We start from the raw sequence: 27704 nt of genomic DNA, 5'->3' as shown, positions 1-27704 counted from the left end.
CCCTGAAGGGACAGGCGCGGGGTTGGCTAATGAACCTGCCACCCGCGTCGGTCCACTCCTGGGAGGATTTGTGCCAGCAGTTCACCATGAACTTTCAAGGCACTTATCCACGCCCAGGTGAAGAAGCGGACTTGCACGCAGTACAGCGAGGGGATGATGAATCCCTTCGCTCGTACATTCAGCGTTTCTGCCAAGTCCGCAATACTATACCTTGCATCCCTGCACACGCGGTGATCTACGCGTTCAGGGGGGGTGTGCGGCACAACCGCATGCTCGAAAAGATTGCCTCCAAAGAGCCCCAGACTACCGCAGAGCTTTTTCAGCTCGCGGACCGAGTGGCTCGTAAGGAGGAGGCCTGGACCTGGAACCCCTCCGGTTCCGGTGTGGCAGCTTCGGCCGCCCCCGGATCCGCCGCTCAGACAGGGCGGCGTGACAGGAGGAGGAAGAAAAGGTCGGTCCATTCCGGCGACGAGGGTCACGTCCTCGCCGTCGAGGGCGTTCCGCGGGCCACCCGAAAGGGGAGGCCTGCGAGCGACAAAAAGAAAGAGGCTGGTACTCCCAGCAGGGAGCGCCCAGCCAGCAAGTGGTGCTCCGTCCACAACACCTCCCTCCACGATCTCGCGGATTGTCGCGCAGTCAAAAACTTGGCTGAGCGAACGAGGAAGTGGGAGGAGGACAGGAGGCAGGAACGCCGTGAGGGCAAGCCCGCGGCAGTTCCCTCCGGTAAACGGCGAAGTGAGGCCAAACAGAAGGCCCCCGCCGTTGACATCGATGACGGTGATGATGACCTAGGTTTCCAAGAACCTGGGGCCACCATTGCCACTGTTGACGGGGGAGCGTGTGCTCACGTTTCTCGCCGGAGTTTCAAGGCCATGAGGCGAGAGCTTCTCGCCGCGGCCCCTACTCATGAGGCGACACGTCGGGCGCGGTGGTCGGAGGTGGCCCTCACCTTTGACCAGACCGACCACCCACCGTGCGTTGCCCGGGGAGGGCAGATTGCGATGGTGGTTTCCCCCACCATCTGCAATGTGAAGTTGGGGCGTGTCCTCATAGATGGAGGAGCGGCTCTCAACATCCTTTCCCCCGCGGCCTTTGATGCTATCAAGGCCCCGGGGATGGTGCTCCAGCCGTCTCAACCGATCATCGGTGTGACGCCGGGGCACACATGGCCGTTAGGTCACATCGACCTACCGGTCACCTTTGGTGGATCAGCCAACTTCCGCACGGAGCGGGTGAACTTCGATGTGGCGGACCTCAGTCTGCCCTACAACGCGGTCCTGGGGAGGCCTGCGTTGGTGAAGTTTATGGCGGCGGTCCACTACGCCTACCTCCAGATGAAGATGCCGGGCCCCGGTGGCCCCATCTCTGTCCGTGGCGACCTTAAAGTCGCGCTCGCTTGCATGGAGCAGCGCGCGGACCACCTCGCTGCTGCGACCAAGCCCGAGGGTGGTGACGAGAGGCTTGGCACCTCCGCCCCCACCGCCCCGAGGCAGCGGATTGCCACATGCGACGAGGTCCCGGTCAAGGAGGTTGCCTTGGGCAACGGCCCATCCAAGACCACACGGATCGGTGGTCTTCTGGAGGGCAAATAGGAAGACGCGCTCGTCTCCTTCCTGCGGGCAAACGCTGACGTCTTCGCATGGAGACCAGCGGACATGCCCGGGGTCCCCAGGGAGGTGACTGAGCACCGTCTCGCCGTGCGGCCGGGCGCAAGGCCGGTCCGGCAGAAAGTACGGCGGCAGGCCCCGGAACGTCAAGCCTTCATCCGCGAGGAGGTGGCGAGACTTCTGGAGGCCGGATTCATCCGTGAAGTCATCCATCCGGAGTGGCTGGCGAACCCGGTGGTCGTTCCCAAGGCGAACGGCAAGCTTCGGATGTGCATCGACTACACCGACCTTAACAAGGCATGTCCTAAGGATCCCTACCCCCTGCCTCGCATAGATCAGATCGTCGACTCCACTGCGGGGTGCGACCTCTTGTGTTTTCTAGATGCGTACTCTGGTTACCATCAGATTCGCATGGCTAGGGAGGATGAGGAAAAAACTGCGTTCATTACCCCCGTAGGAACCTATTGTTATACATCAATGCCCTTCGGGTTAAAGAATGCAGGACCTACTTTTCAGCGTACTACTCGAATTTCCTTGGGTAGCCAAATAGGACGTAATGTTGAGGCTTATGTCGATGACTTGGTTGTAAAAACGCGCAACCAAGAAACTTTACTTTCAGATCTAGCGGAAACTTTTGAGAACCTCCGCTCCGCCCGCATAAAGCTGAACCCCGATAAGTGTGTGTTTGGTGTACCTGCGGGCAAGCTTCTCGGGTTCTTGGTCTCTGCCCGAGGCATTGAGGCCAACCCCGAGAAGATTCGAGCTATCGAGCGGATGCGCCCCCCCAGCAAACTTAGGGATGTGCAATGCGTCACCGGTTGCATGGCCGCCCTAAGTCGTTTCATATCAAGGCTGGGAGAGAAGGCGCTACCCTTGTTTAAGCTCCTCAAGCGCTCGGGGCCGTTTACTTGGACGGAGGAAGCTGAACATGCCCTCACTCAGTTAAAGGCATATCTCAGCTCTCCCCCGGTTCTAGTCGCCCCGGAGCCAAATGAGCCCCTGCTACTTTACTTAGCGGCGACCCCCCAAGTAGTTAGTGCAGCGTTGGTTGTGGAGCGCGATGAAAACAATCCTCATTTCGTGCGCCCCCATTCTGTGCTAACTTGGCCCGGGAGCGAGCGGGGAGGAGAGGCCCCCGAGTCGGACGGTGGCCTACGGCCCCTGACGACCGGAGTCGGCCCTCTGCCCGCTTGTCAGACGATGCCAGGAGCCCCCGACCCTCAGGAGGGCCCCAAGGCCACTGCGGGAAGGCCGCACTTAACGCCCTTTGGCCCCGAGGCTAACCCTGTGCTGACTCGACCCGGGAAAGAGCAGGGAGAAGAGGCCCCCGAGCCGAACGGAGGCCAGAGGCCCTTGACGACCGGAGTTGGCCCTTTGCCTGCTTGTCCGACGATGCCAGGAGCCCCCGACCCCCAGGACGGCCCCGAGGCCACTGAGGGAAGGCCGCCCCTTTCATCCTCCGACCCCGAGGTCATCGGCACAGAAGACAAGTGCGCCCCGAAAGGCCACTTGAATGAAGAACGCCCCGGGGATACGGCCCCTAGCAAAGAGGATCGGCCCCACCGAAGGGTGCAGCGGCCTGTCTACTTTGTTAGTGAGGCCCTCCGGGACGCTAAGACCCGATACCCTCAGGCCCAGAAGATGCTTTACGCTATTCTGATGGCCTCGAGGAAACTGCGCCATTATTTTCAGGCACATAGGGTCACTGTGGTTACGTCTTATCCCCTCGGTCAAATCTTGCATAATCGAGAGGGTACAGGACGGGTGGTAAAATGGGCAATCGAGCTTTCTGAGTTCGATCTGCACTTTGAACCACGCCACGCTATCAAGAGCCAGACCCTCGCCGATTTTGTGGCAGAGTGGACCCCGGCTCCAGAGACCGTCTCAATCCCCGAGGCCAGCACGAACCCCTCGCAGCTGCCTCACACCACCCACTGGGTGATGCAGTTCGATGGTTCTCTGTCCCTCCAGGGTGCCGGTGCGGGGGTCACTTTGACCTCCCCGACCGGAGACGTCCTTAGATATCTGGTCCGCCTCGACTTTCGAGCGACCAATAATATGGCAGAGTACGAGGGACTCCTTGCCGGACTCAGGGTGGCAGCCGGACTGGGGATCCGCCGTCTCCTGGTGTTAGGCGATTCCCAGCTGGTCGTTAACCAGGTCTGTAAGGAGTACCGGTGCTCTGACCCGCAAATGGACGCCTATGTACGCCAAGTGCGGCGTATGGAGCGCCATTTTGACGGGATAGAGCTTCGGCATGTGCCCAGACGGGATAACATGATAGCCGACGAACTCTCACGGCTCGCGTCCTCGCGAGCCCAGACCCCACCGGGCGCCTTTGAAGAAAGGCTTACCCAGCCGTCGGCGCGACCCGACCCCTTAGGGGAGACGGATGCGCCTGACCGGCCCCCGAGGCCCGTCGGAGTCCAGGCCTCGGGACCCGAAGGGAGCGCTCCAAGCTCCCTTAGATTGATTGCTTGGATCTCTGAGATCCAAACATACCTCACAGATAAGACTCTACCTGAGGACCGCGAAGGGAGTGAACGCGTACAACGCATTTCCAAACGCTACGTGCTGGTAGAAGGGACCCTCTATCGGCGCGCGGCTAACGGAATCCTCCTGAAGTGCATTCCTCAGGAACAAGGCGTTGAGCTTCTTGCTGACATCCATGAGGGCGAGTGCGGAGCCCATTCCGCCTCGCGCACCCTGGTTGGCAAGGCCTTTCGTCAAGGATTTTATTGGCCGACAGCTCTCAATGATGCAGTCGATCTGGTCCGGCGATGCAGAGCGTGTCAGTTCCACGCCAAGCAAATCCATCAGCCGGCCCAGGCCCTGCAGATCATACCACTGTCATGGCCATTTGCTGTCTGGGGGCTTGATATCCTGGGACCGTTCAAACGGGCCCCGGGCGGGTTTGAGTATCTGTATGTTGCGATCGACAAGTTCACTAAGTGGCCCGAGGCTTATCCGGTTGTCAAGATCGATAAGCACTCTGCTCTTAAATTCATTAAGGGCATCACGGCCCGTTTTGGAGTGCCTAACCGTATTATTACGGATAACGGCACCCAATTCACTAGTGAACTCTTCGGCGACTACTGCGAAGACATGGGCATCAAGCTCTGCTTCGCCTCACCTGCCCACCCCAGAAGCAATGGCCAAGTGGAGCGCGCCAATGCAGAAATCCTCAAAGGCCTTAAAACCAAGACCTTCAATATTCTCAAGAAGCACGGCGATTCATGGATCGAGGAGTTACCAGCGGTGCTCTGGGCAAACCGAACCACACCAAGCCGAGCGACCGGGGAAACGCCTTTCTTCCTCGTCTACGGCGCAGAAGCGGTTCTCCCATCCGAGCTCACCCTGAGGTCTCCTCGGGCCACCATGTACTGCGAGGCTGATCAAGATCAGCTTCGTAGAGATGACCTCGACTACTTGGAAGAGCGAAGGCGGCGCGCGGCCCTCCGAGCCGCGCGCTACCAGCAGAGCCTGCGGCGCTACCATCAGCGCCACGTCCGGGCCCGATCACTCTGCGTCGACGACCTCGTCCTACGCCGCGTCCAAACGCGTGCTGGACTGAGCAAGCTCTCACCAATGTGGGAGGGTCCGTATCGAGTGATCGGTGTCCCCCGGCCGGGCTCCGTACGGCTGGCCACGGGCGACGGCACTGAGCTGCCAAACCCGTGGAACATCGAACACCTTCGTCGCTTCTACCCCTGAGGGGGGGTCGGGTGTCAGGTTTCGGGCTCGGGCTAACCCCGCACCCCCCTCGGGTGTGCAGGGTTAGCCGGGGGCTATCACACATGCACAGCCTTACTTTTCTTATTTCAGCATTTCAATAAAAGCAGTTTCAATTTCCTAAAGGTTGTGTCTGTGCCGTTTTTCCTTCTGAAGAATCTTAACTTGAAATAAGGTCACTCGTGCTCAACCTTGCCCTCGGGGGCTCGGTTCGGTCAGCTAAAATCGCCAAGCGGGGCCCAGAACCGAGCCGTGCCCCGGGGCGTGGTGAACTCCGGGGGGGAATCGGCAAAAACCCACAATCGGGTCACCCATAACCCTCGGTCACCATGTTCCCGGCCTGGCCAGTCTCGACATGTGGATCTCCCCAGGCACTAGCCCCGACCCGAGCCATTTGAGGATCGGGACTTGAGCACGAGCCCTTAAATCAAGCTAAAATGCAAAAGGACCACGGCACAAATCATCCTCAACTCATATGCATAGCAAAATAAAGTTAACATAGAGATTTTTCATCATTTTTGATTGCAGATTAAGTTGATCTATACAAAAAGAAGAAAGAAAATGAAAAAATTGAAGATTGGCGGGGGCCTGGGGGCTCATTCCAATGCGCCCGGGTCGCCGGCCTCGTCGCCACCGTCGTCCTCACCGCTGGCGTCGCCCTCCTCGTCGGAGCTGAGGGCGAACGCGAGCCGAGGGGCCGACCCCTCGAAGCTTTGGACGATGTGGTTGGCGGCATCCCGGACCCGCGCGCGCGCATCGTCCTCGGTCCCGGGAGGGAACTCCTCCAGCGTCATCCATGGGGAGAAGCTGGGGTCCCTGGCCTGGTAACTCGCTAACACGAGTTCCACCGCTCCTTGGGCGAGGTCCCTCGAGGATGACTTGATGGTCTTCTCGAGCTCCTCGGGGAGTTGTTGGACAGCCCAGGCCATCCTCCTAAGGTGCGGGGCGAGGCCTTCCAGATTGCTAGAACGCGAAATTGTCTGGCCTTTCCAGAGGCCCGCTTCCCGACCGGCGCGATCCAGCCGGGAGACTGCATCCCAAAGCATGCCGGGCCCTATCTCACCCGACAAGCGGAGGGCCTCGGCTTCCCCGGTGGATGAGTCCAGGGCGCGCTGCATGTCCGCGACGGTGTGTTCGGCAGCTGCGAGGCGGGCGACTAAGTCGCTTTCGCCCGTAGCCGCCCCGCCGCTGCGCTCCCTCGCGTCCAGCTCCTTTTCTCGCGCCTCGAGGTTAGCAGCCCGCTGCTCCAGCGCGGCTCTCTCGGCGCGGATGCATTCCAGATTGCGGCGCGCCTGCTCCTCCTGCGCTGCCTTGCGGAGGGACAGGCTGTCCGCCAGCCGTTGTGTCGCGGCCTCGGACTCCTCAAGAGCTCGCTCCCGCTCAGCAAGCGCGTCCTCGCGGAGCCGGAGCGCGGACTCCTCTTCGGCGCAGGCGGCCTCGTGCGCCGCCAGCGTCGCCTCCCGGATAGCGGCGGCGGCCTCGCGGTCCGCCAAGCTGATCTCCACGGCGCCGGCATGATCTTCCAGCGCCATGGCACGGGCTTCGAGGGCCTCTTCGCGCCGTCGGGATGCCGCTTCAGCCTCCGTTGCTCGCTGCTCTCGGGCAGCGGCGGCGTCAAGGACCCCCTGGGCGGCGTCGAGCTTTTTCTTTAGCTCCGCCTCCCAGCTCCCGTGTTGAAGGCGGAGGGAGTCCTGCGCCTCAATCATCGCGGTGGTGGCGATGAGGGCGGCCTCTCGCTCCTCCTCCACCTCTCGGGCGATCTCCGCCAGCGCCGCCTTGCGGGCTTCAAGCTCCGAGATGTGGCGGCGGTGAGCCTTACGGCCCACCTCCACCATGGCGTCCACCGAGCGCCGCCCCTCCTCGACGCGCGCCCATGCGGCCTCGAGCTCCGCTCGTTCCGCTCGCAAGGCCTCCACCTGGGCGCTGAATCCATCTAGCACCGCGGTGTTTGCGGCGGCCAAGGCTTGCAGAAGGGGCTCGGCACTCAGCGGGGCGGCAGAAGATGAGGGGAAGAGCCGCCTTGGGGAAAATGCGACGCGGCTCGGCCCGCCAGAAGACGCACTGAGCTCGGGGATGTCCCCCGGACCCGTTTGGTCCTGGGCGTCGCCCGAGGGAGCGGGCCCAGGCGATGCGCCCGCGGCCTTGTCGCGAGCCGCCCCGGAGGTTGTCGCCTGAGCGTCACCCGAGGGAGTGGGCCCGAGCGACGCGCCGGCGGTCTTGTCGTGAACCGCCTCGGAAGACGCCATCGCCTCAGCCTGGCGAGCCCGGGCGGTTTCCTCCCGAGTGGCTTCTTCAGCCTGACGAGCCCGGGCGGCCTCCTCCCGAGCAGCTTCTTCGGCTTGGCGAGCCCGGGCGGCCTCCTCCCGAGCGGTATCCTCCGCCTGCCGAACCCGAGCGGCCTCCCGGGCGGCCTCTTCAGCTTCCCGAAGGCGATCTGCGGCCTCTCGCCGGTCAGATTCTCGCCTCCGTTCCTCTGCGGCCGCCGGATCTTCGGCCTCGGATTGGCCGGACCTGGGATGGCGGGAGGAACGCGACGGGACATTGCTGAAGCAGAAGAAAAAACCGGAAGACAAACAAGGTGGATAAGAGAAAACTTGCTGATTGGGATAAAGGGAAGATGGTTGTGAAAGGCGTGAAACGAACCTGCGAGGGGGTCGGTTGAACGACCACCTTGGAGGGGAAATCAGGTTTCCCCGGGATGGTTCCGTCTCCCCCGTCTTGCGGAGCCGCTTCTTCTTGCGCTCCGTCTCGGGCTGTGATGTCGGCGCGGCCCCCTCCGGGCGCCTGCTGCTGGCACGCACCGCCCCGCCCCCTCGGGGAGGAGATGGGGGAGGTGTTCCTCCCTGTTTCCTCTTCCCCCGGGCGTCGGCAGGGCGGTTGCTCCCCGAGCCCCCGTCGCGGGGCCCAGAAGCACGGCCCCCTCCTGGGGTTGATTCTTCCTGGCGGCTCCCGCCGGCGCCGTCGTGGCCCTTAGGAGCCACCTCCTCTGAGGCCCCGACCCCCATCATGATGGTCAGAATGGAGGCGCGGTCTGGATCGCAGCAGAGGGGGAGGAGTCCTTGAGGAATAAGAGACGCCTCCATGGAGCTGAGATTCAGCACCCTTTGGACCACGATCTTGAAGTCATCGGGAGCCCAATCCCATCTGACTCCCCGGTGGGTCCTCATGTAGTCCTCGGACCCGGTGTACTCCCATGCGCTCCGGGCGCGCCGCTGAAGCGGCGCGATCCGGCGTCGGAGGTAGTCGCCGTACACCATGGCCCCTGTGAGCCCCTGAGATCGCAGGCCCGCCAGGCGGTCGAGGACGGCGTCATAGTCATCCCCCAGATCTACTGGCGCCCGCCAGCTGGAGACCGGCACCGGGGGCTGGCTTGGGAGTCGGAGGCGCGCTTCGTTGGCAAGGGGGGTGTAGAACCAGTCGCTCTTCCAATCGTCCCACTTCTTGCGGAGGGCGCAGGGGATGTAGCGGTTCAACACTGGCCCCCGCGGCTGGAAGTAGCAACCACCGACCACCGACGGCGGCGACACCGACTGCACGGTGAAGAACCACCGGAACAGCCGAAGAGATGGGCGCACCCCAATGAACATCTCGCACAGGTGCGCGAAGATGGCCAAAGTCATCACTGTGTTGGGGGTGAGGTGCGCCATCTGGAGATCGTAGAACTCCAGAACATCCATAAAGAAAGAAGAAAAAGGAGGAACCAACCCGGCCATTGCGAAGGGGAGGAAGAAGATGGACCGCCCCGGGTAATCTGGTGCTGGGCGCGCCTCGCCCAGCATCACTATCTCCCGGCCGGTAGCGGATTCCGGCATGAAGCGGCGCGGCAGCCCAGCCTGCCTCTCGCCCACAATGTGGGAAGGCGGTAGTACGCTACCGTCGAGCAGAGCGGAGCCCCGTGCCATGTCGTCGGAGAAAGAGAGGGTTGAGAACGAGCGTGTGTGGCGAAGGTGAGGCGCAGCAAAGAGAGAGTTTAGGGCGCAAACGGCGAAGGAAAGGGGAATAGTGGCGAAAGGAAGGGAGCAAGTCTTTTCCTCGATGGCTTTATACCCTTCCCATCGCTGAGCCCGGCTCCTCGTTTCTCGTGCCCACTATCTCGCTCCCTCGTTACTCGCTATCTCGCTCCCTCGTTTCTCGCGCCCACGCTTCCACTAATTCCATTCGCCCGCTTGCGGCGCATGAGGTGGATATGCGGTTGTGGCAGTCGAGATAGATCGTATCGTGTGCGCGTTAATTACGATCGCCAACCGAAGCGACGTTACCATATCTCCAGACGAAACGAATCTGCACGCCCAGATTCGAGCGCTGCTCAAGTGATGTGGCAGTCTTGAAGAGACCGCCCATGACTGACGGCCAAGACACCGTTACCGATATGCGTGGTTTGAGACCGTTGGGTTTCTGCCCAATCACAGAGACCGGTCCCACCTGTCACCAGGCTTTATGAGTGGCGTCATGCCCGACCGCTTCCCTTGAGAAGGATGATCGCCCTGACATAACGCCGGGGGCTACTGTCGGTGATATGGGACCGGGAGTATTGCGCCCAGAGGCTTGAGGCAGATGGAATCGCCCACGTGGCCTGGCACCTTCGGGGACGTCGGGCCCGAGGGTGAGGTGTCCGCCCTCCTCCTGATTTCCCCGAGGGGGGGTCGGGTTGCTCCTGCCCCGGCCCCGAGGGCCGAGGTGCCCCGACCCCTTGTGGGGTTTGCACTACGTACATAGGTTGGGTGAACACGGTAGGGCTCACCTAACCGCATTTATTGCGGTCTGGTCAAGCGTGTCACGCTGCATGCAGCGCAATGCAGCGTGCTCTTTTATCCGGTCTGTGACCAGTCACAGACCGGTCAGATCAACGGTTAGGTGGCGACTGGCGGTCTGACGCACGCCTCGCCCCGTCCCGTCAAGACGAGAGCCTCTAAGCACGCGTCTCCAGCCGGAGCTAGCGTGTTACCTCTTAGAAATGACACGTTAGCCCTGGTTAGATGAATACCAGGCTTCATCCTAACCATTACAGGCAAGATGTTGTGTAAAGAAGGGCAAACATGCACGTTGCTAAGCTGACACGCGGTGGACAAGGATGACCGATTTGTGACCGGTCTGACACTGCTCATGTCGTCAGCGCACAGCCACGTTCCCACGACGCGCCTGCCCCCGGCGGAAGTGGAGGTAGGTATGTGCCGTCCCATCAGAAGGACGTTCGGAGGGCAACCGTGCAGATCTCCGTCCATTTATGTAAAGAAGAAAAGTCCAGTTTGGAAAGGGAAGAGGGCATGTGGTGTCCCCTTAAGATATAAAAGGAGGACCCTGCCCACAAAGAGAGGGGGATGGGATTTTGGATTTTCCCAGGAGAGGAGAGGGCTGGTTGATATTTTGTAACTTGCTCTTACACAGATCCACCAAAAAACACAGGAGTAGGGTATTACGCTTCCCAGCGGCCCGAACCTGTATACATCGTCCGTGTCTCGCGTTTCTTCCTGGCACGCGATCTTTCCACATACAGAGAGAGCTTGAGATCTCACCCTAAGCCCCCGGCCGAACTGGCAAAGGGGGGCCTGCGCGGTCTCCCGGTGAGGAGCCACGAGCTCCGTCAACTACTAATAGGCATCAGTATCTTCAACACAAGCTGCCTACGTTTGCCATGGCTGCCGACTGGTTTCTTCACTTCCATGGCTGCATGATTCTGCCAGTGTTGATTGGCCTTACCATCTTCATCGCCGGTCGTCTCGTCTGCTGCTGACTAGTGCCCTCGCCTCTACATCTGGTTTATACAGCTACCACTACTGATGGACATCATCGTCTTCCGCCGCCGACTCGTGTTATGCCGCCGCCGACTGGTGCTTTTATCTTCACAACTGCGCGTCTTCACTACCGGTTCACTTCATCACGGCAACACAACTTTGTCATCATGGTGGAGCGACTTCATCTTTATTATCTTCGGAACCAGCAAACTCTATTGCTGCTACTTCACAAGTTTTGCTACATCACCAACCATGACGTTGTTGTGAATCTCGACATCTCGGCATGCGATGCCGTGTTATTTTACTACAACAAGTGGCTCTCCAATATTCAGGATTTCTACTTGGACATCTTCAACACATATCTTCAATCAAGCAATGACTACTCGACGACAAGAAGCTATAATTCTCGACTCTATGTTCAGTTGTTTCCCAACTAACCAAAGAGTCGGGGGCTACACAAATATAAGGCTCAAAATTTGACAAATTTTATGTCAAGCTGAAGCAATCAATTAATCAGCCAACAAGTCAACTCTGGGAGTCATCAATTTTGTCTTCGCTTCAGAGCAGTAGGTCAAGATTAAATTTACATGTCTGGGAGTTTGGAGTCATCAACCAATCAACTCATATCAGATTCAATGAGTTGAACAACAGCATATACTTTCCTCCAAGTGAAGCATCTACAACAGTTTGATGGATTATTGTCACTGACATCATCACCAGCACATCTGCTTCATCAGCTCTGACATTCCGCCGTTGCTAATGGATGACTAAGACTTTGCCAACTTGCTATTCCGCCTTCACGGTTGACCTACTATGCAAACGCTGATGAGCGTCTTCGTCATTATCATCGGCTATTACACCGCTATTGACTGGATCACCGACATCGTCATCTTCATCAACATCCTGTCAAACCTCTTTATCATAGCTTACTCTACTGCTATTGATAGGCAACTTCGTCATCATGTTTGATCATCTCTGTTGATGCTTATCATCATTGCTGTCGGTTACGTTTGTCGTCGCCGACTATTTTCCTCATCTTCATGATTGGTGGATTTCGTCATCGCCTTTGATCTGCCTCGTCTGTCACCGACTGATTATTTCGCTGCCATGGCTACACAACTTTATCGCTGGGCGCCTTCATCTTCATTGATGGCTGACCTGACTGTTGCCGACTGGTTTCTTCGCCTCCACGGCTGTGCAACTTCATCACTTTTGATTGGTATCACTATCTTCACTACCACCAATATTTTTGCCACCTCTGTTGGGCAATATTATCTCTATATTGGTCGTCTTGTCTCTATGCCAACTGCGTCAGCTACCATCAATGAACAATTGTGGCTACGTGCTCAGGGGCTTACTAGCTCAAATACAAGTATTATATCTTCAATTTGGACTTGCTCCGGATACATGCAACATGAATTCATGATCATGGGTCTATTTTCTATGCTCAAAGACTGGACTATTTATTATTCCCCGTAAGGGTTATCAACCGAATACTTGCGCCAGTCGGGATTCAATTTTTATATCTATTTTGGAGTATCCCATAAGGGATAATCACTCAGATCAGAAGCTATTCATATGAGCTACGCTTGGTCTATATTACCCGGAAGATTTATTACTCGGGAGCATGTTACATGCGTCATCCTTTAAAGGGTGTCGAGGGCATATGTTTTGGCCTAGGCCTAATATGTCTGCAGCCCATATTTTCAGGTGTGGCCTGTCACGTTCTTTTAGGGACTTAGGCACTTTTCGCTTAGGCCAAAGTGCGCGTGATCAAGTGCCCAATACCTTAAAATCCTTTTATACCGCAGTTACTCGACTTTTTAGGAGTTGGTACAATGCATCTTAAAAGGTGTCAAACAGTAAAGCTTTATATAGCTGCCCCGCTGGCTTTTTTATATAGTCAAGGTGCTGTTTGGGTTTATCAAGCAATTGATTGGATACAATATCATTGCTTTTTGCCACGTAAGTGTGCATTTTTATTGACCAATATTATGGCTTAGGCTGATTATATATTATGGTCATTTTTCAGGCGGTTGGTAAATCCTTTATGAGTTTACTTACTCGGATGTTATACCATATATGCCATATATTTCCAGGTGTGGTGAAACCATGTGTCTTTTAGGGACTTAAGCACATCTGTTAAAGCAGTGTGCGCATGGCGTATGCCCAATACTTTGGAAATTTCTTTATTCACAGCATTCAAGCTTCTTTATAATTGTTTTGTTATGTGAACTTTCAAAGATGTTGTCAACTTTAGGTTGTACGCATCATATTTTGCCAAGCAGTCGGTATATCACTTGAATCATATTATTCGGGGATTCACACCGCATATGCTATATATTGGTATCAAGTCACTTGGTTGACTATAATTATCAAAAACCACTCGGTTGGTTGGATTATTTATTCCTTGACTATATGTTTGGTTTGTTCGATTAACCACATAGTCGGGGGTTACACCTATTAGGTGCATCTAGTCGATGCACCTGACTATATTTTTCAGCCCTCCACAGTCTTCAGATTTGGTAAAAGTACTCGGGAGACCATGGCGAAGATGATTGAAGCACTCGGCTTTGGAGTAATCTAGTTCGAGAGAAGGTTATCTTTCCGACTGTGAAGGTCTCAGGGGCTACTGTGGAGATTATGGGTACCCCATACCCACACGGCATGGTTATCCGACTAGTTATAGGGGATAACTTATATCTATGTAATATGTAACAGATCATGACTTGGGTGTTACGTTTCCTTGTATATTACGGAACGGCCTAAAGTCCTGATTTAGGAAACCGATACCGTATTGGTTAAGGTTTCTATCTTGTAATCCTGCCCCCCATCCTATATAAGGTGGGCAGGAGGCCCTCTAGGGGGCAGATATGAGACAACCTGATCGTCAGATCAATACACACTCGGCGGATTCAAATCCCCAAACAGGAGTAGGGTATTACCTCTCATTGAGAGGGCCTGAACCTGTCTAAATCCTTTGTCTCTGCATCCATCCACTTTTAGGTCTCGTGCGCTACCCCCTTTTATTATTGCCGAAATCATGTTTCGACATACGGCTTACCATCCACAAACTGATGGCCAGACAGAACGGGTGAATCAATGTTTAGAAACTTACTTGCGTTATTTTACTCACTCTTGCCCCTCTAAATGGTCCACTTGGTTATACTTGGCTGAGTATTGGTACAACACCAGTTAGCATTCCACCCTTGGCAAAACCCCTTTTGAGGTCTTATATGGCCACACTCCAAATCAGTTAGGCATCACTGTCAATTCCTGTGAACTTCCAAATGTGCAGCAATGGTTGTCTGATAGAGGATTAATGATGCAACTCCTGCAGCAACATCTGAACAGAGCACAACAAATTATGACGGCTCAAGCTGATAAAAAACGCAGTCCCAGGACTTTTGCTGTGGGGGATTGGGTTTATTTGAAGTTACAGCCGTATGTTCAGACTTCTGTGGCTGCCAGGGCCAATCACAAATTGAGCTTCAAATATTTTGGTCCTTATGAGGTGCTGCACAAGGTGAGGGCAGTTGCTTATCATTTAGCATTGCCTGCTGGGAGCTCTATTCATCCGGTCTTTCACGTGTCACAACTTAAATCAGCTCGGGGTTTTAAGGGATTCTCTTCTGCACATCTTCATGTTCAACTTGAGCAGAAGCAAGTTCCTGTGGCTGTTCTGGATACCCGGGTGCGTAAGTCAGGTAATGCTGTCATTCAACAAGCTTTAATTCATTGGTCTGATTGTCCAGTTGAGGAAGCAACTTGGGAGGACTTGGAGGATCTTCATTCCCATTTTCCTCGAGCTTTGGCTTGAGGGCAAGCCAATTTTCAAGGAAGGGGGAATGTCAGGATGTCTGCAGTGGTGATCCGGGCGATGGCAACAGCTCCAAGGAGGAGGATGCTGGCGGGAGGGGAAGAAGACATAAGAAAGCTAATACTAGAGTATCTGGGCCGGAGTGGGCCGTGTAAGCGTGCGTGTGCGTAAGGGCCCAAGGCCTTGTCTGTAAGCAAGAGCAGGTGAGAGAGAGAGAAAGAGAGCTAAATACAGAAGCAAACTCTGTTTGTTCATCTATCAAATTAGTAAAATCTGGAGGTGATTGGCGGCGGCGGCGGCGACGGAGGAATTTGTAGGAATCCCCGTCGATCTATCTGTTCTTGAGTATTTGGTTCCATTTCTCTGTTGGATTCTTAACAGGGGACCACCTGCCGGGAGCCCTACCTGCTGCGGTTTTCGGCTCTCTTCGCCGAGCTCACCGACGACATCGTGCCGGTGGCGACGGAGTGCTGGATGAGCATGTTCCACGGCACGACGGCGAGGGGTTGCAAGGCGATGGACCCGTTCTACTTCTTCATGAACCTGTTCCCGGAGTACACCGTCACGTTCCTCGACAAGCTGCCGGCCGAGCTCACCTGCGGCGGCAGCGGCGGCAAGTCCAGCCACGACGTGGCCAACCATGTCCAGAAGCTCATAGCTTCCACGCTCTCCTACGAGTGCACCAGCCTCACCAGGAGGGACAAGTACCAACACTGGTGGAGAAATGCTTTTTAGTCCCGGTTCGTAACCCCCCTGTAGTCCCGGTTGACGAATTCGGGACTAAAGATCGCTATCTTTAGTCCTGGTTCAAATAACCGGGACTAAAAATCAATCTTTTGTCCCGGTTGGTGTTAACAACCGGGACTAAAGATGGTTGTTAACACCAACCGGGACTAAAGATATTTTTTCTTTTTTTTTCTGCTTTTAATATTGAATATTGATTTCACACCATCCCCTCCCATATCCAAATCATCACATATTACAGAACATCTCCAAATCATCAAACAAATCATCTCCAAATACATCACAAACTGTTAAAAAAATTACCTCACAAGGTTCTAAAAAATACATCACAGATTCACATCTCACACAAAAATACATCACAGATTCACATTAAAAAAAAAATCCGGCCGGCGGCCACTGCCGCCTCCCCTCCTCCCATCCGCGCCAGCCAGCCGGCACCGCGCCGATCGCCGCCGAGCGGCCACCCACCGCAGCCGCCGCCTCCGCGCGGCCCCCGGCGCAGCCGCGTGGCCCCCCGCGCCGCCGCGCCGGCCGCCCACCGCCGCCGCCGCGCAGGCCGCCTCCGCGCCGTCCCCCGTATCGCCGCCTCCGCGCCGGCCGCCTGCACTGTGGTGAAGGAAAAAAGGAAGGAGAGGAGGGGAGTTAGAGATAAGGAAAGAGATAAGAAGTTAGAGAGGAAAAAAAGAGATAGAGGAAGGAGTTTGTTGTGTGGACGGAAAAAGAGGATCGGTACTATGGATTATACAGTGTGTTTTGATTTTTATTCCCGGTTAGTAACACCAACCGGGACTAAAAATAGGTTTTTAGTCCCGATTGGTGTTACTAACCGGGACTAAAGATCATAGGGCCCTGACACGGCCTGACATGGAATCAACCGGGACTAAAAATCATCTTTAGTCCTGGTTGGTAACTCCAACCGGGACTAAAGATGATTTTTAGTCTCGGTTGGTAACAACAACCGGGAGTAAAGATCTTCCTCTTATTAACCGGGACTAAAAATCATTTTTAGTCCTGGTTTTTAATGGAACCGAGATTATTGTAGATTTGGGTTGACCGACCAAAGATGATTTCTCTACCAGTGAAAGCACTCGCCGGCAACGACGGCATTGTCGCCGTCAAGACAGCGAAGGCCAAGTAATCAGCTCAGTGATCAGCCTATCTGCCGATCTCCTCTTGCAAGAACAGTAAAAATTTATAGGAATAAAAGGGGAGTGTTTGCATGTCAATTATATAGTTATGAAATTTTTTTTAAAAAAAATTGGAAAGATGTATTAACATGTTCAACTTCTGCATTTCGCAACGAAAAAATAAATAAACTACAACTAGTTAACGTATATTTACAGTCAAATTTGTTTTTTCGTTGTGAGATGTACAAGTTGAATTTTAACTTACATGTTTGTGGAGTGATACAACACATATTAATATATCTTCTCAAATTTTTTAATCATTTGAGTGACATGTAAGAGCGATCAAAATAGTTTCTTGAACAAAAGTATATATGAAAACATGGAATCAAACGATAGGAGTAAGAATAAAATATGTATTTATTATGATTATTAGTCGATTAGTAGTCTGAAACTACGATGTACATACGTTGCAACTCTTCCGGCAGAAGCCAGGGGATTCACTGGTGCCGACCATGTAACCGGGGTTCTTGGCACACTCTCCAGCAGCAGCCCAGCTGGAGCAGAGAGCATGTTGATCCTCGCATTTGTCCGAGGATCTCCGGCCATTTTCGTCGTAGGATCTCACATGGATCCATTTCGTCGCCGACCACTTCTCGCCTTGTATGACAGGGCAGCTTCCGTGCAGGCTGCCTGGGTCGAACGTCGCGTTGGGGTAGAGGCTGAAGAACAGCACCGCACTGCCTTTGGTAGGTTTCACTGCCAAACAAAATCCAAACATTGTTACAAGCGGACAAAAAGCAAAACTGCATGACGAGCCCAACAGTTGCGAGTTCAAACTCTTATCTTCGAAATTGCACATTATTACATTTGAACAAACCAAAATTTGTAAATATAATTTTGGTTTGCGAGTGTCAACCATACCTGCGAAGCCCTGTTCTGCGCAGTCGGACCATGTCTCGTCTTTAGGCTGTGATAACCTAGCCTGTGGGGAGAAGATAAATTGTAATGAAATTTTGCAGCAAAATCAAACGAGGCCAGAAGGTGTAAAATACCTCTGCATCGGGGAAGACGGTCTCTCCACCCATCTTGACATTGGACAGGTACATGAGCACAGTAGCAATCCGATGACCTCCACGAGCTGAGGCTTGCCGTCCGCGAATGTAATCAAAGTGTGGCTCGTATTTCTCACCTTGCCCATAACGTAGCATTTGCATAGATTCACCGTTTTCTGACCGTTCAAGAATCACAAAACGGGCAAAGCAATAGAAGGTGATGCACTCTGAAGAACATTTGGAGCAAGGTCCAATTAAGCAGTTTTCCAGTGTTCTGTGCCCTTGCACCATACCTGCTGGAAACATGGTCCAAGCAGCAATCCTCTCCTCTATTCTTGCAACGACTTCATCCTTCAGATAAATAAAACATTAGAGGGTCAGAAGCAATTTTTATTATCCACACGCGTGCTGACAAATCACTGCAATCAGAAAATTCAGTATAGGTATATGCAACGTGCATAGAACATTGGCTATTTTAGCCCTTTAGGAATACATGAAACTCGATTAATTCCTGCGTATTCACATGGTAAAAGAAAAATCCTATAATCCAAATGTGGACTTTGACCTCATTTTGGAATGAAGAATTTTGGAAGAATTGCACCGATGATCAGTCCAAAACCCCTGTGAAATTCTTACGTTTCAAATGAATCCTTGCTCAACAAAGACTTGAAAATTGAAATTGTTTGGATGCTTATGTGATCCGGACAAGCGACATTGCTTATTTTCCAGCCTTAAAGCGACCCTCGCTCGTAGCCTCACCTGTTTCCTGATGAGGAACATGCCGGAGCTGGTCCTCGTCTTGCTCATCACGCTCTCCCCCGACTTGCCGTTTACCACCGTCGACCTCTCCATCCTACCCTGCTTCGCCTTCGCAATTCACACACGCACACAAAAATAGAAAAAATAACAACTCAATGAACGCACGTATCAGATTTCCCAAGAGGGGATTTGATTTGAGCGCAACCTACCAGCGCGATGAGGTGTTCGCACTCCACATCCGACAGGAACCCCTCGTACAGGAACACCCTGCCACCTCACAGAATGGAGAGATCAACGGAAAGCCGCCGGCTCGCCGCCGCACCTGAGCCCAGAGATTCGCGGCGGTCGATTAATTTACCTGGGGCTCCACGAGACATCGACTGTGCGGGAGGCGTCGAATCGCCCGCCTTCCCCGCCACCGCCGGTGGCGGACGTCTCGCCGGTGACGGAGAGGAGAAGCAGTAGGACGACGAGGAGGACGAGACGAGCCATGCCCGTGCGACGGCGGCGGCGGCAGAGACGAGCGCCGCCGGCCTAGCTCCCTTGGGCGGCGGAGGGGGGTCGGAGACGATGAGGTTGATCTGTGGGGCCGACGCGCCAGTGAGAGTGAGAGGGTGTTTATACCGTGGGGCCCACGTGTCGAGTGCGTCGTCGACGCGTGCTCCGGAAGCTCCGAAATGGCGGCGCTCTGTCAGTAGGGCCCAGTGGACCGAACAATTGGGCTTGACTTTTTTTCTCTTTCGAAAAAACGGATAGTTGGGCTTGGACCTTAAACCCTCTCAACTTAGAGTTGACCTTAAACTTAGATTTGATAACACCCCGTCAACTTGAAACGGAGTTGCTAGAAATATGGCGCCATATGCTACAGTCGATTTTTTTCAGCCACTTACACAGTAGTTACACCTCATTTACACTCCACTTACATATGTAATTAGTATGTAATTTTCGAATTTACATATGTAATTTTAGTACTTACATATGTAATTTTGAGACTTACATTGTAAATACACTAAAATTACATATGTAATTTAGGAACTTACAATGTAAATACATGCCGACTATTTTTTGATGAAAAATATGACGTAATAAATATAGCTACAACCACTTGAAAAATAGTACAACTCCTAGAAGAAGGGTGTAGCTGTATCTATGGCGCCATATTTTTCATCAAAAATTCCCAGAGAAGAGTACTCACAACTCACACAATGACACAAACCTAAATTTCTTGTAAGAATAGTACAAATTTATAGGAAGAGAAGTATATATGAGAGTGTAGCTCAATTAGATATGTTTCTTGTGGTGGAACCAATTCACTTGGTTTTAGGTTTCAAACTTAATATGAGTGCTCGATTATTTATTTTTTTAGTGGTATCTTCGTCAATATTAAGATATATCGGTCCGATCTTTTGAAAGCGATCATATTGGTAGGGTGCGTGCGTTGTGAACGTTCATTTTTGTACTGTATTTTTTTTGAAAAATAATTACTTGTTTATTGTGATTATTAGTCAATTAGTAGTATGAAACTACTTTGTACATACGTTGCAACTCTTCCGGCAGAAGCCAGGGGGGGAGTCACTGGTGCCGACCATGTAACCGGGGTTCTTGGCACACTCTCCTGCGGCAGCCCAGCTGGAGCAGAGAACATGTTCATCCTCGCACTTGCCGGCGGATCTCCGGCGATAGCTGTAGGATCTCACATGAATCCACTTCGTCGCCGACCACCTTCTCGCCTTCTATGACAGGGCAGCTTCCGTGCAGGCTGTCTGTGTCCAACGTCGCGTTGGGGTGGAGACTGAAGAACAGCACAGCACTGCCTTTGGCAGGTTTCACTGCCAAACAAAATCCAAGCATTGTTGCAAGTGAATAAATCAAAAGTGCATAATGAGCCCAGCTGTTGCCATGGAGGGTACTGTCTGTGTATGCCGAGCTACCAGTTTATTCAAGAAATCGCATAAAGACCGCAAGAAATGATCTCTGCTGGAGTTGCTCGTAGCGAATGCATTGCAATTTGTAACAGATTTTTTGTCTGCCTTGGCAAGTGTCAACCATACCTGCGAAGCCCTGTTCTGCGCAGTCGGACCATGTCTCGTCTTTAGGCTGTGACAACCTAGCCTGTGGGAGAAGAGAATCTGTAGTAGTTGCAATCATTTCATTCTAGTAACAAAATCAAACAATGGTAAAAAGGTGTAAATTACACCCACCGCTCCAGGAAAAACTAACTTCCGAGAATGAATCTGGACAAACGCTAATCTAAATTCATTTCAAAAGGTGTTTTTTTGGGTGGAGAGAGTACCTCTCAATCAGGGAAGATGGTCTCACCACCCATCTTGACATTGGACAGGTACATGAGCACAGTGGCAACCCGGTCACCTTCACGAGTTGAGCCTTGCCGTCCGCTAATGTAATCAAAGTGTGGCTCGTATTTCTCACCTTGCCCGTAACGTAGTATTTGCATCGATTCACCGTTTTCTGACAGTTTGAGAATCGCAAAATTGGCAAAACAATAGAAGATGATGCACTCTGCAGAACATCGGGAGCAAGGTCCAATTAAGCAGTTTTACAGTGCTCAGTGCACCTGCACCATACCTGTTGGAAGCATGGTCCAAGCCGCAATCCTCTCCTCTATTCTTGCAACAACTTCATCCTTCAGATAAATAAAAAAATTTGAGGGGTCAGAAGCAATTTTAACTACGACAGATCACAGATGTGCTGGCAAATCACTGCAAGTCTGTAAGCAGAAAATTCAGTAGGCATGCGCCATGCAGAGAATTTTCCGGTTACTACGATTCAGAAAAGAGAAAATCATATGATCCAAATGGGGACCTTGGGATCACTTGGAAAGAAGGAACTAGGGATCAATTTTATGTAGAATTAATCACACCAATGCTACTGAAAGTTTTAAACATATTTCATCTAGACCCACGAACTTACAAAGCTCATATCGATGTCTCTAAGCTTGGATTATTGTATCATCGCGGTCCAAAACACGTTTAACCATGATCTTATCTACATGGCATACCACATGAAAAACATTCTTTTATATGAATTGGACTGATCGCTCTAAAACTCCTATAAAATTCTTACGTCTCAAAAGGAATCCTGGCTTTACAAAGACTTGGATTATTTGGATGCTTATGTAGGACAAGCGACATCGCGACAAGGACATGGATTTTCCAGCTTTACACCAACCCTGGTAGCCTCACCTGCTTCTTGTCGAGGAACATGCCGGAGCTGGTCCTCACCTTGCTCGTCACGCTCTCCCCCGACTCGCCGTCCACCACCGTCGACTTCTCCATCTTACCCTGCTTCGCCTTCGCGATTCACACACACACAAGACGCACCAACTCAGTGAACACACCAACACAGATTTCCCAAGAATAGAGGATTTGATTTGATCCCAACTTACGAGCGAGATGAGGTGGTCGCACTCCGCATCCGACAGGAACCCCTCGTACAGGAACGCTCTGCCAACCCCCACGCAACAGAGAGATCAACCGCAAGTCGCCGCCGCCAGAGATTCGCGGCGGTTGATTCATTATTTACCTGGGGCGCCACGAGACATCGACGGCGCGGGAGGCGTCGAATCGCCGTCCTCCTCCCCCGCCGCCGCCGCCGGCGGCGGTGGCGTACGAGTCGCCGGCGACGAAGAGGAGGAGGAGAGGTAGTACGGCGAGGAGGACGAGACGAGCCATGCCCGTGCGACGGCGGCGGAGACGATCGAGCCCCCACTTCGGCGACGGAGGATAATGATGGATGGTCGGAGACGACGAGATGATTTTGTGGGGCCGCTTCGTCAGTGAGAGTGAGAGCGAGAGGGTGTTTATAAACGTGGGACCCATGTGTCGAGTGTGACGTCGACGCGTGTTTCGGAAGATTCGAAATGGCGGCGCCGGGTAGGACGGTAGGAGCGTACGGTACATGACGCTGGTTGGGCCTTGGTTTTTGGTTGAGCTGGGGGCACTGGCCCGCGTGGGCCAGTGGGCCTAGCGGACCGAACAGTTGATGGGCTTTGAGTTTATCGTTTGAGAACGGAGTAAGTTCACTCTGGGTCCCTTTGTCGCCCAGTCCAACCTCGCCTATGTGATTGTCATTCTTCTATTTGTTTCATTGTGCAAATGTTAATGTACTAACCTAGTTATTTGTATTTTTAAATAAAACACCTTCGAAGGTCGATGGATGATGGTGTTATTTATAAGAATGGATTATGGTTTAGATATTAATACATATTATATTATAAATACAACAAATAGCAACTTGGAATAAGTAGTATAAACAATGTTGTCATATAAAGTTCGTTTTCTGAGTAATCATATTTTTAAATTCGTGGTAAGGATGGTCCGCGAATGATACTATCCAAAAATAATAAATAGTTTGCCACGGATAATATTTTATGGCAATACCCTTAATGCCACATGCGAGTTATATTCAATGTAAGTAACCAATGAGAACATCAGTTGGCAACTTGGCATAAGAGAAATATATGAATGCACATGCTATTTTTCAATGAAAAGGTGACCTAATCTATTGAAAACCTAAAAAAACTTATTTACACGGGAGCTTTAAAGAAAAGGAGAAATTCCATATTTCCATTGAAGCACTATCAGTCAATAAAGCATCAACCGGATGCCAAAACGTGTCCTGAAAAAGGCAATTCTCGATTTAACACTAATCATCATTATCCTAATAACCATAGAGAAGCATAACAATATTCCAAAGCCAAACAAAGCGAGACTTAGGCTGCGTTAGAACAAAAGGGAGTTTGTTTGTTTCGTTTTCCGCGCGTACGCTTTTCAAACTACTAAATGGTGTGTTTTTTATAAAAATTTTCTATATAAAAGTTGTTTTAAAAATCATATTAATCCATTTTTGAAGTTTAAAATAGTTAATACCCAATTAATCATACGCTAATGGCTCAACTCGTTTTGTGTATATTCCCAATCTTCTCAATCACCTCTCTCTCTCTCAAAAACAGCCTTATAGTACTAAAAGAAAATTAAAAAAAATAAAAGTACGAATCTCGAGGCAGCCGGGTGATCCCTCTCCATCCGTTGCGGCTGCCACCCGCGGATGCCGTTAAACCCTAACTCCCTCCACTCCCCCCTATTTCTAGGGTTTTAAGCCTCACCCAAACCGCCTCAGCCGCTCCCCTCTCCCCTTCGACAACAGCAGCGCCGCCGCCGCCGCAGGAGCCGCATCGCCGGGGGTTCGCCGGAGGGAGGGAGTAGCCATGGATCGGTACCAGCGGGTGGAGAAGCCGCGGCCCGAGGCCGCCGTCATCAGCGAGAACGAAATCCGCATCACCACCCAGGGCCTCATCCGCAACTACGTCACCTACGCCACCTCCCTCCTCCAGGTACAGCGAGCCCCCTCCCCCCAGCCGCCGCTCTTCCTGCTTCGCTCCCGCGATGCCCCCCTCTTGCGGGTGCCCCGCGCCTAGTAGCGGGTTCTCCGGTTAGATCTTGCTGTACCTTGTAAGAAAAAAAGGTAGTAGTAGTAATTTTTGGGATGAGGCGAATGCCCGTTGGTGTGGTGCACTCTACGGCTTGGAATATATTTGGGGAAGCATGAGTTAGGCGCGTGAGTAAGACGAGGTGTGGATTTGGTGCATTGTGTGCTGCTGCTGAGTTGCTGATTGGAATCTTGGTGATAAGGGTTGTGTTGAGCTCACAAAGTTCCTGCCTCTGTTAGTTTCGATGTGCAAAAACATGAAAGATATTAAAGATGAGTTCTTTTTTGTTGCGTCAATGCCTAAAGGAACAGCATATGGGGATTATATTGGTGCCGTGCAATGCATTGTTTTTCAACAGTTAGGTAGCAGGGCTGTGACCTTTGTACTCACATAGCAATGAGTGATGAGGGAGCTGTTTTTCTGCACGGCTATAGTAGGCACATGGGATTTCTCTTGCTGTGGCTTGAGTTAAATTTTTGAGATACTCTTGTTATTAATGTGCCATGTGCCAAGTGCCAATTGACGACAAGAACTCTCTGATACTACCGTTTATGCATGCCCGATTTAAGTTGAGCGCAATATACAAGTTTTATGTTTAATATGCAAACTAGCGCAACTTTTAATGCCTCTTTAAAGAGCTGGTTGTTCCTATAATTCTGATATTGAATATAGTGGATTGTCACACGGGTATTATCCTTCAATCACGATTTAGTGCCAAAGTTTAGCTCTCATCGTAAAAAAAATGATTTCCTAATTCAGCTCCTGCACCTGCGCTCCACACCGATTTCAAATTATAGAAGAGCAAACTAGGAAACAGTTCCCTGTCCTTTCTTTCTGCAGGCACATCAAACTGTATCCCTGCTGGCCCTTTGCCACCCTGTGATAAGTGTATTTGCATTTTGCCCGATTGGATCCTCCTCTTCAACCCCCAGTCTCCAAGTTGACTGTTTTGTTTCCTTCTCAGCCCTATGCCCATGCTAGCTCTATTGCTGTCACCGAGGATCTGCTGCACGACGAGACTGATGTTTGTGGCTGACATACCTTGACCAATGTATCTCCTGTTTTTATGGACTGGGGGGTTCACAGCATTTTTATTAAAATATGAATGCAGAAGATGCATTCTTGTAATCCATATTTCTTTTTAGCAGTGTCTATATTCATCAGGTAGTCCACATGATTGTTCTATTTATAACCACTTAACCAGTACAAATCTGAGCTGTTATGTAACAACTGCTGGAAATATAACCCATTTTGACAACATTTTGCAGTATCACTATTCACTTATTTTCGTGTGAAGTGTTATGCCATTTGTACTGAGGCATCTACCAATTGTCACCGTTTATGTACTCTGGTATGTGCATGCTATGAATCTTATAACCTGTTTGTAGCAGGAAAAGCGCGTGAAAGAAATAGTGTTGAAGGCTATGGGACAGGCTATCAGCAAGACAGTGGCTATTGCTGAGATCATAAAGGTTAGCCTATTGTTATCTCTCTTGCTTTAGGTACCAATATTTGAACTGTTGAGCAATTAACTCACATCTAACTGGCAACTGCAGAAACGGATCCCTGGGTTGCATCAAGATACATCAATTAGTTCAGTCAGTATTACTGATGTATGGGAACCCATTGAGGAAGGCCTTGTACCGTTAAGTTTCTGAGAACAATTTCATCTGTCAGTATATTCTTGGACTACACTTTTTCTTTATGTTATTTATTAGTGTTATCTTGTGCAGATTGGAGATGACTCGTCATGTTTCAATGATATCAATTTCCCTGTCACCGAAGGAGCTTAACAAGAGTTCAGCTGGGTTTGTTTGATTTGCTCTTATCTCCTCAGTGTTCAATTCAAATAATCACACTACCATAGTTCTGAATGAATGTAGCAACATTTTATCGTCCTTTTGAAGGTATCAAGCTCCCTTGCATGCAGAGCCAATTAAGCCACAAAGATACCAACAAACCCAGCAATATCAACAACAACAGCACCAGTCTAGGCCAAGCCAAGTTCAAACAGGTGAATATCTTTTCACTAATAGAAGTATTTTCGTACCATTATAAGCCGGATTGCTAACTTGTTCCTTTTGTATTGGAGATTCATATGGGCGCGGCCGTGGTAGAGGCAGAGGAAGAGGAAGGGGTTGGGGTGGTAGGGGAGGCTATGGTGGAGGGTATGGTGGATATGATAACAACCAAGGAGGTTATGGTGGATATGGACACCAGGGTGGATATGGACACCAAGGGGGGTATGGCAACCAGGGAGGATATGGCCACAATCAAGGTGGTTATGGAGGGTATGGTTACAACCAAGGTGGATATGGAGGATATGGTAAGTAATATGATGATATGCTAGAAATGTTTATTATGAGATAATCTCTCAATCAGGAATTTGGTGTCCTGAAATTGTTTGCAATCATTTATAGTAACCATTTATCTTTTCAGAAAATGGTGGCTGGAACTACAACCGGAACAGAGGTGGTGGTGGTGGCGGGGGCCGTGGAAGAGGCAACTGGGGATATGGTGGTATGTACTATTTAATAATTGACACCTTATTTTATTCATGACCAAGTAAGCTGTTCTGTGTTCATGCCTCTCATATGTCAGAGGTACTAGTGTTCTTCTGAACTAGCTATTATGTTTTACATTGTTTTAATCGGAATCTGATAATTATTTACATGCTGGTTTACTAAGAATAAAGTCTTCACAATTTACTTCTTGTACCGTAAGTTCAAATCCACCTTCTTGGCTCCCATATATTTGAACGGAGTAACAATTTTTAACACACGCTGAACTTAAAATAGCAACAGTGTCTGTCATGTAACACAATTACATGAAGGTACTTGAAATGAGTGGAAAATGATATAATATGTTGAGCCTTTTCTAAATTATCCAGGGGCATTTCATTTCCAAAGTTATCTGCTTTACCTTCACTTTAGTGGTATCTGTTTTTGTTTGTACCAAAGAATAGGAGACGTTTCGTCATCTTGCAGCGGCATAAAACATCCAATTGTGGAAACTGTTATTTCAGGTCCAGGAGGATATGAACGTTCAGGTCCGGCATATGAACGTGGTGGCAGAGGTGGAGGTAGCCCAGGCGGCAGAGGCTATGCCCGGGGCCGTGGACGAATGGGCGGTGGCCGTGGGCGAGGCAACCAAAACTATTAGATCGACTTTAGTTGGATGTGCCAGCCCGGTCGTTGGGTGCTGTATGAAGAACAAAAACTGTGGATGCGTTCTCCATAGGACGGAACCCTAGCTGTTTCTTTGTGATCAATCGACTAGTCTTCCCAGCTTTTCGCTATAATCATCAATGGTGTCTGCCATTGCTTCGATTCTGTGGGATTTTGACAAGAATGTTAAGTTTTACCTTGGACATATTTTCCTGTATTTAAGAGTGCATTTTTGAATAGCTTGTCTATCTTCCTCCAGCTTCTGAGTTTCGTGTTTGATGTGAAGCTCCTTGGAGTGCACCAGTCAGACTCTTCTCAACCGGAAGAAAATGAATTCTGCATTTGTTCATGGAAAAGCAGAACAGAATTTCCGTTGAATTATTAAGTTTGTTGCAGGAGTACTTCACGATCAAAATCATTAGGTCATCATCTAAAGAAAATCAATAGTTCCTCAACATGTCCCTTCAAACATTTCTCAAGATGGGTTTGGACGGGGTTGTTTGCAGTTCTACGTC

The 27704-nt window shown here is 51.3% G+C and overlaps 3 protein-coding genes and 1 pseudogene across 4 annotated transcripts; 2 read left to right on the top strand and 2 right to left on the bottom strand.

The window, feature by feature from the left end:
* LOC4331739 (glycerol-3-phosphate acyltransferase RAM2-like) overlaps window positions 1-16773 on the top strand; it is a 30558-nt pseudogene extending 13785 nt beyond the window's left edge.
* A 388-nt stretch (window positions 16774-17161) lies between these two features.
* LOC4331736 (probable prolyl 4-hydroxylase 7) lies at window positions 17162-19164 on the bottom strand. The gene is made up of 7 exons (XM_015774412.3): window positions 18932-19164; window positions 18783-18840; window positions 18574-18681; window positions 18108-18165; window positions 17815-17990; window positions 17684-17744; window positions 17162-17518 (listed from the first exon to the last, which is right to left on the bottom strand). Exons 1-7 carry the CDS (start codon window positions 19063-19065, stop codon window positions 17214-17216), a joined length of 900 nt encoding a protein of 299 aa, XP_015629898.1. The 5' UTR covers window positions 19066-19164; the 3' UTR covers window positions 17162-17213.
* Window positions 19165-20055: 891 nt separating this feature from the next.
* Window positions 20056-22349, bottom strand: LOC107277547 (probable prolyl 4-hydroxylase 7). The gene is given in 8 exon segments (XM_066309072.1): window positions 20056-20294; window positions 20296-20402; window positions 20625-20685; window positions 20867-21042; window positions 21160-21217; window positions 21777-21884; window positions 21980-22037; window positions 22117-22349. Coding segments are annotated over 8 exon segments (915 nt in total). The 5' UTR covers window positions 22266-22349; the 3' UTR covers window positions 20056-20096.
* Window positions 22350-23681: 1332 nt separating this feature from the next.
* LOC4331735 (uncharacterized) lies at window positions 23682-27447 on the top strand. 2 transcript variants are annotated; one of them, XM_015772936.3, is made up of 8 exons: window positions 23682-23926; window positions 25414-25494; window positions 25579-25667; window positions 25756-25830; window positions 25930-26036; window positions 26115-26348; window positions 26462-26542; window positions 27048-27447. In XM_015772936.3, exons 1-8 carry the CDS (start codon window positions 23801-23803, stop codon window positions 27182-27184), a joined length of 930 nt encoding a protein of 309 aa, XP_015628422.1. In that variant the 5' UTR covers window positions 23682-23800; the 3' UTR covers window positions 27185-27447. The 2 variants fall into 2 exon arrangements, with proteins under 2 accessions (XP_015628422.1, XP_015628421.1); XM_015772935.3 differs by having other exon boundaries at window positions 25411-25494.
* Window positions 27448-27704: the final 257 nt, after the last annotated feature.

The sequence above is a fragment of the Oryza sativa genome, chromosome 3 (assembly GCF_034140825.1).
Source record: "Oryza sativa Japonica Group chromosome 3, ASM3414082v1".
Lineage (NCBI taxonomy): Eukaryota > Viridiplantae > Streptophyta > Magnoliopsida > Poales > Poaceae > Oryza > Oryza sativa.
This window is presented reverse-complemented; position numbering and strand designations above follow the sequence as displayed.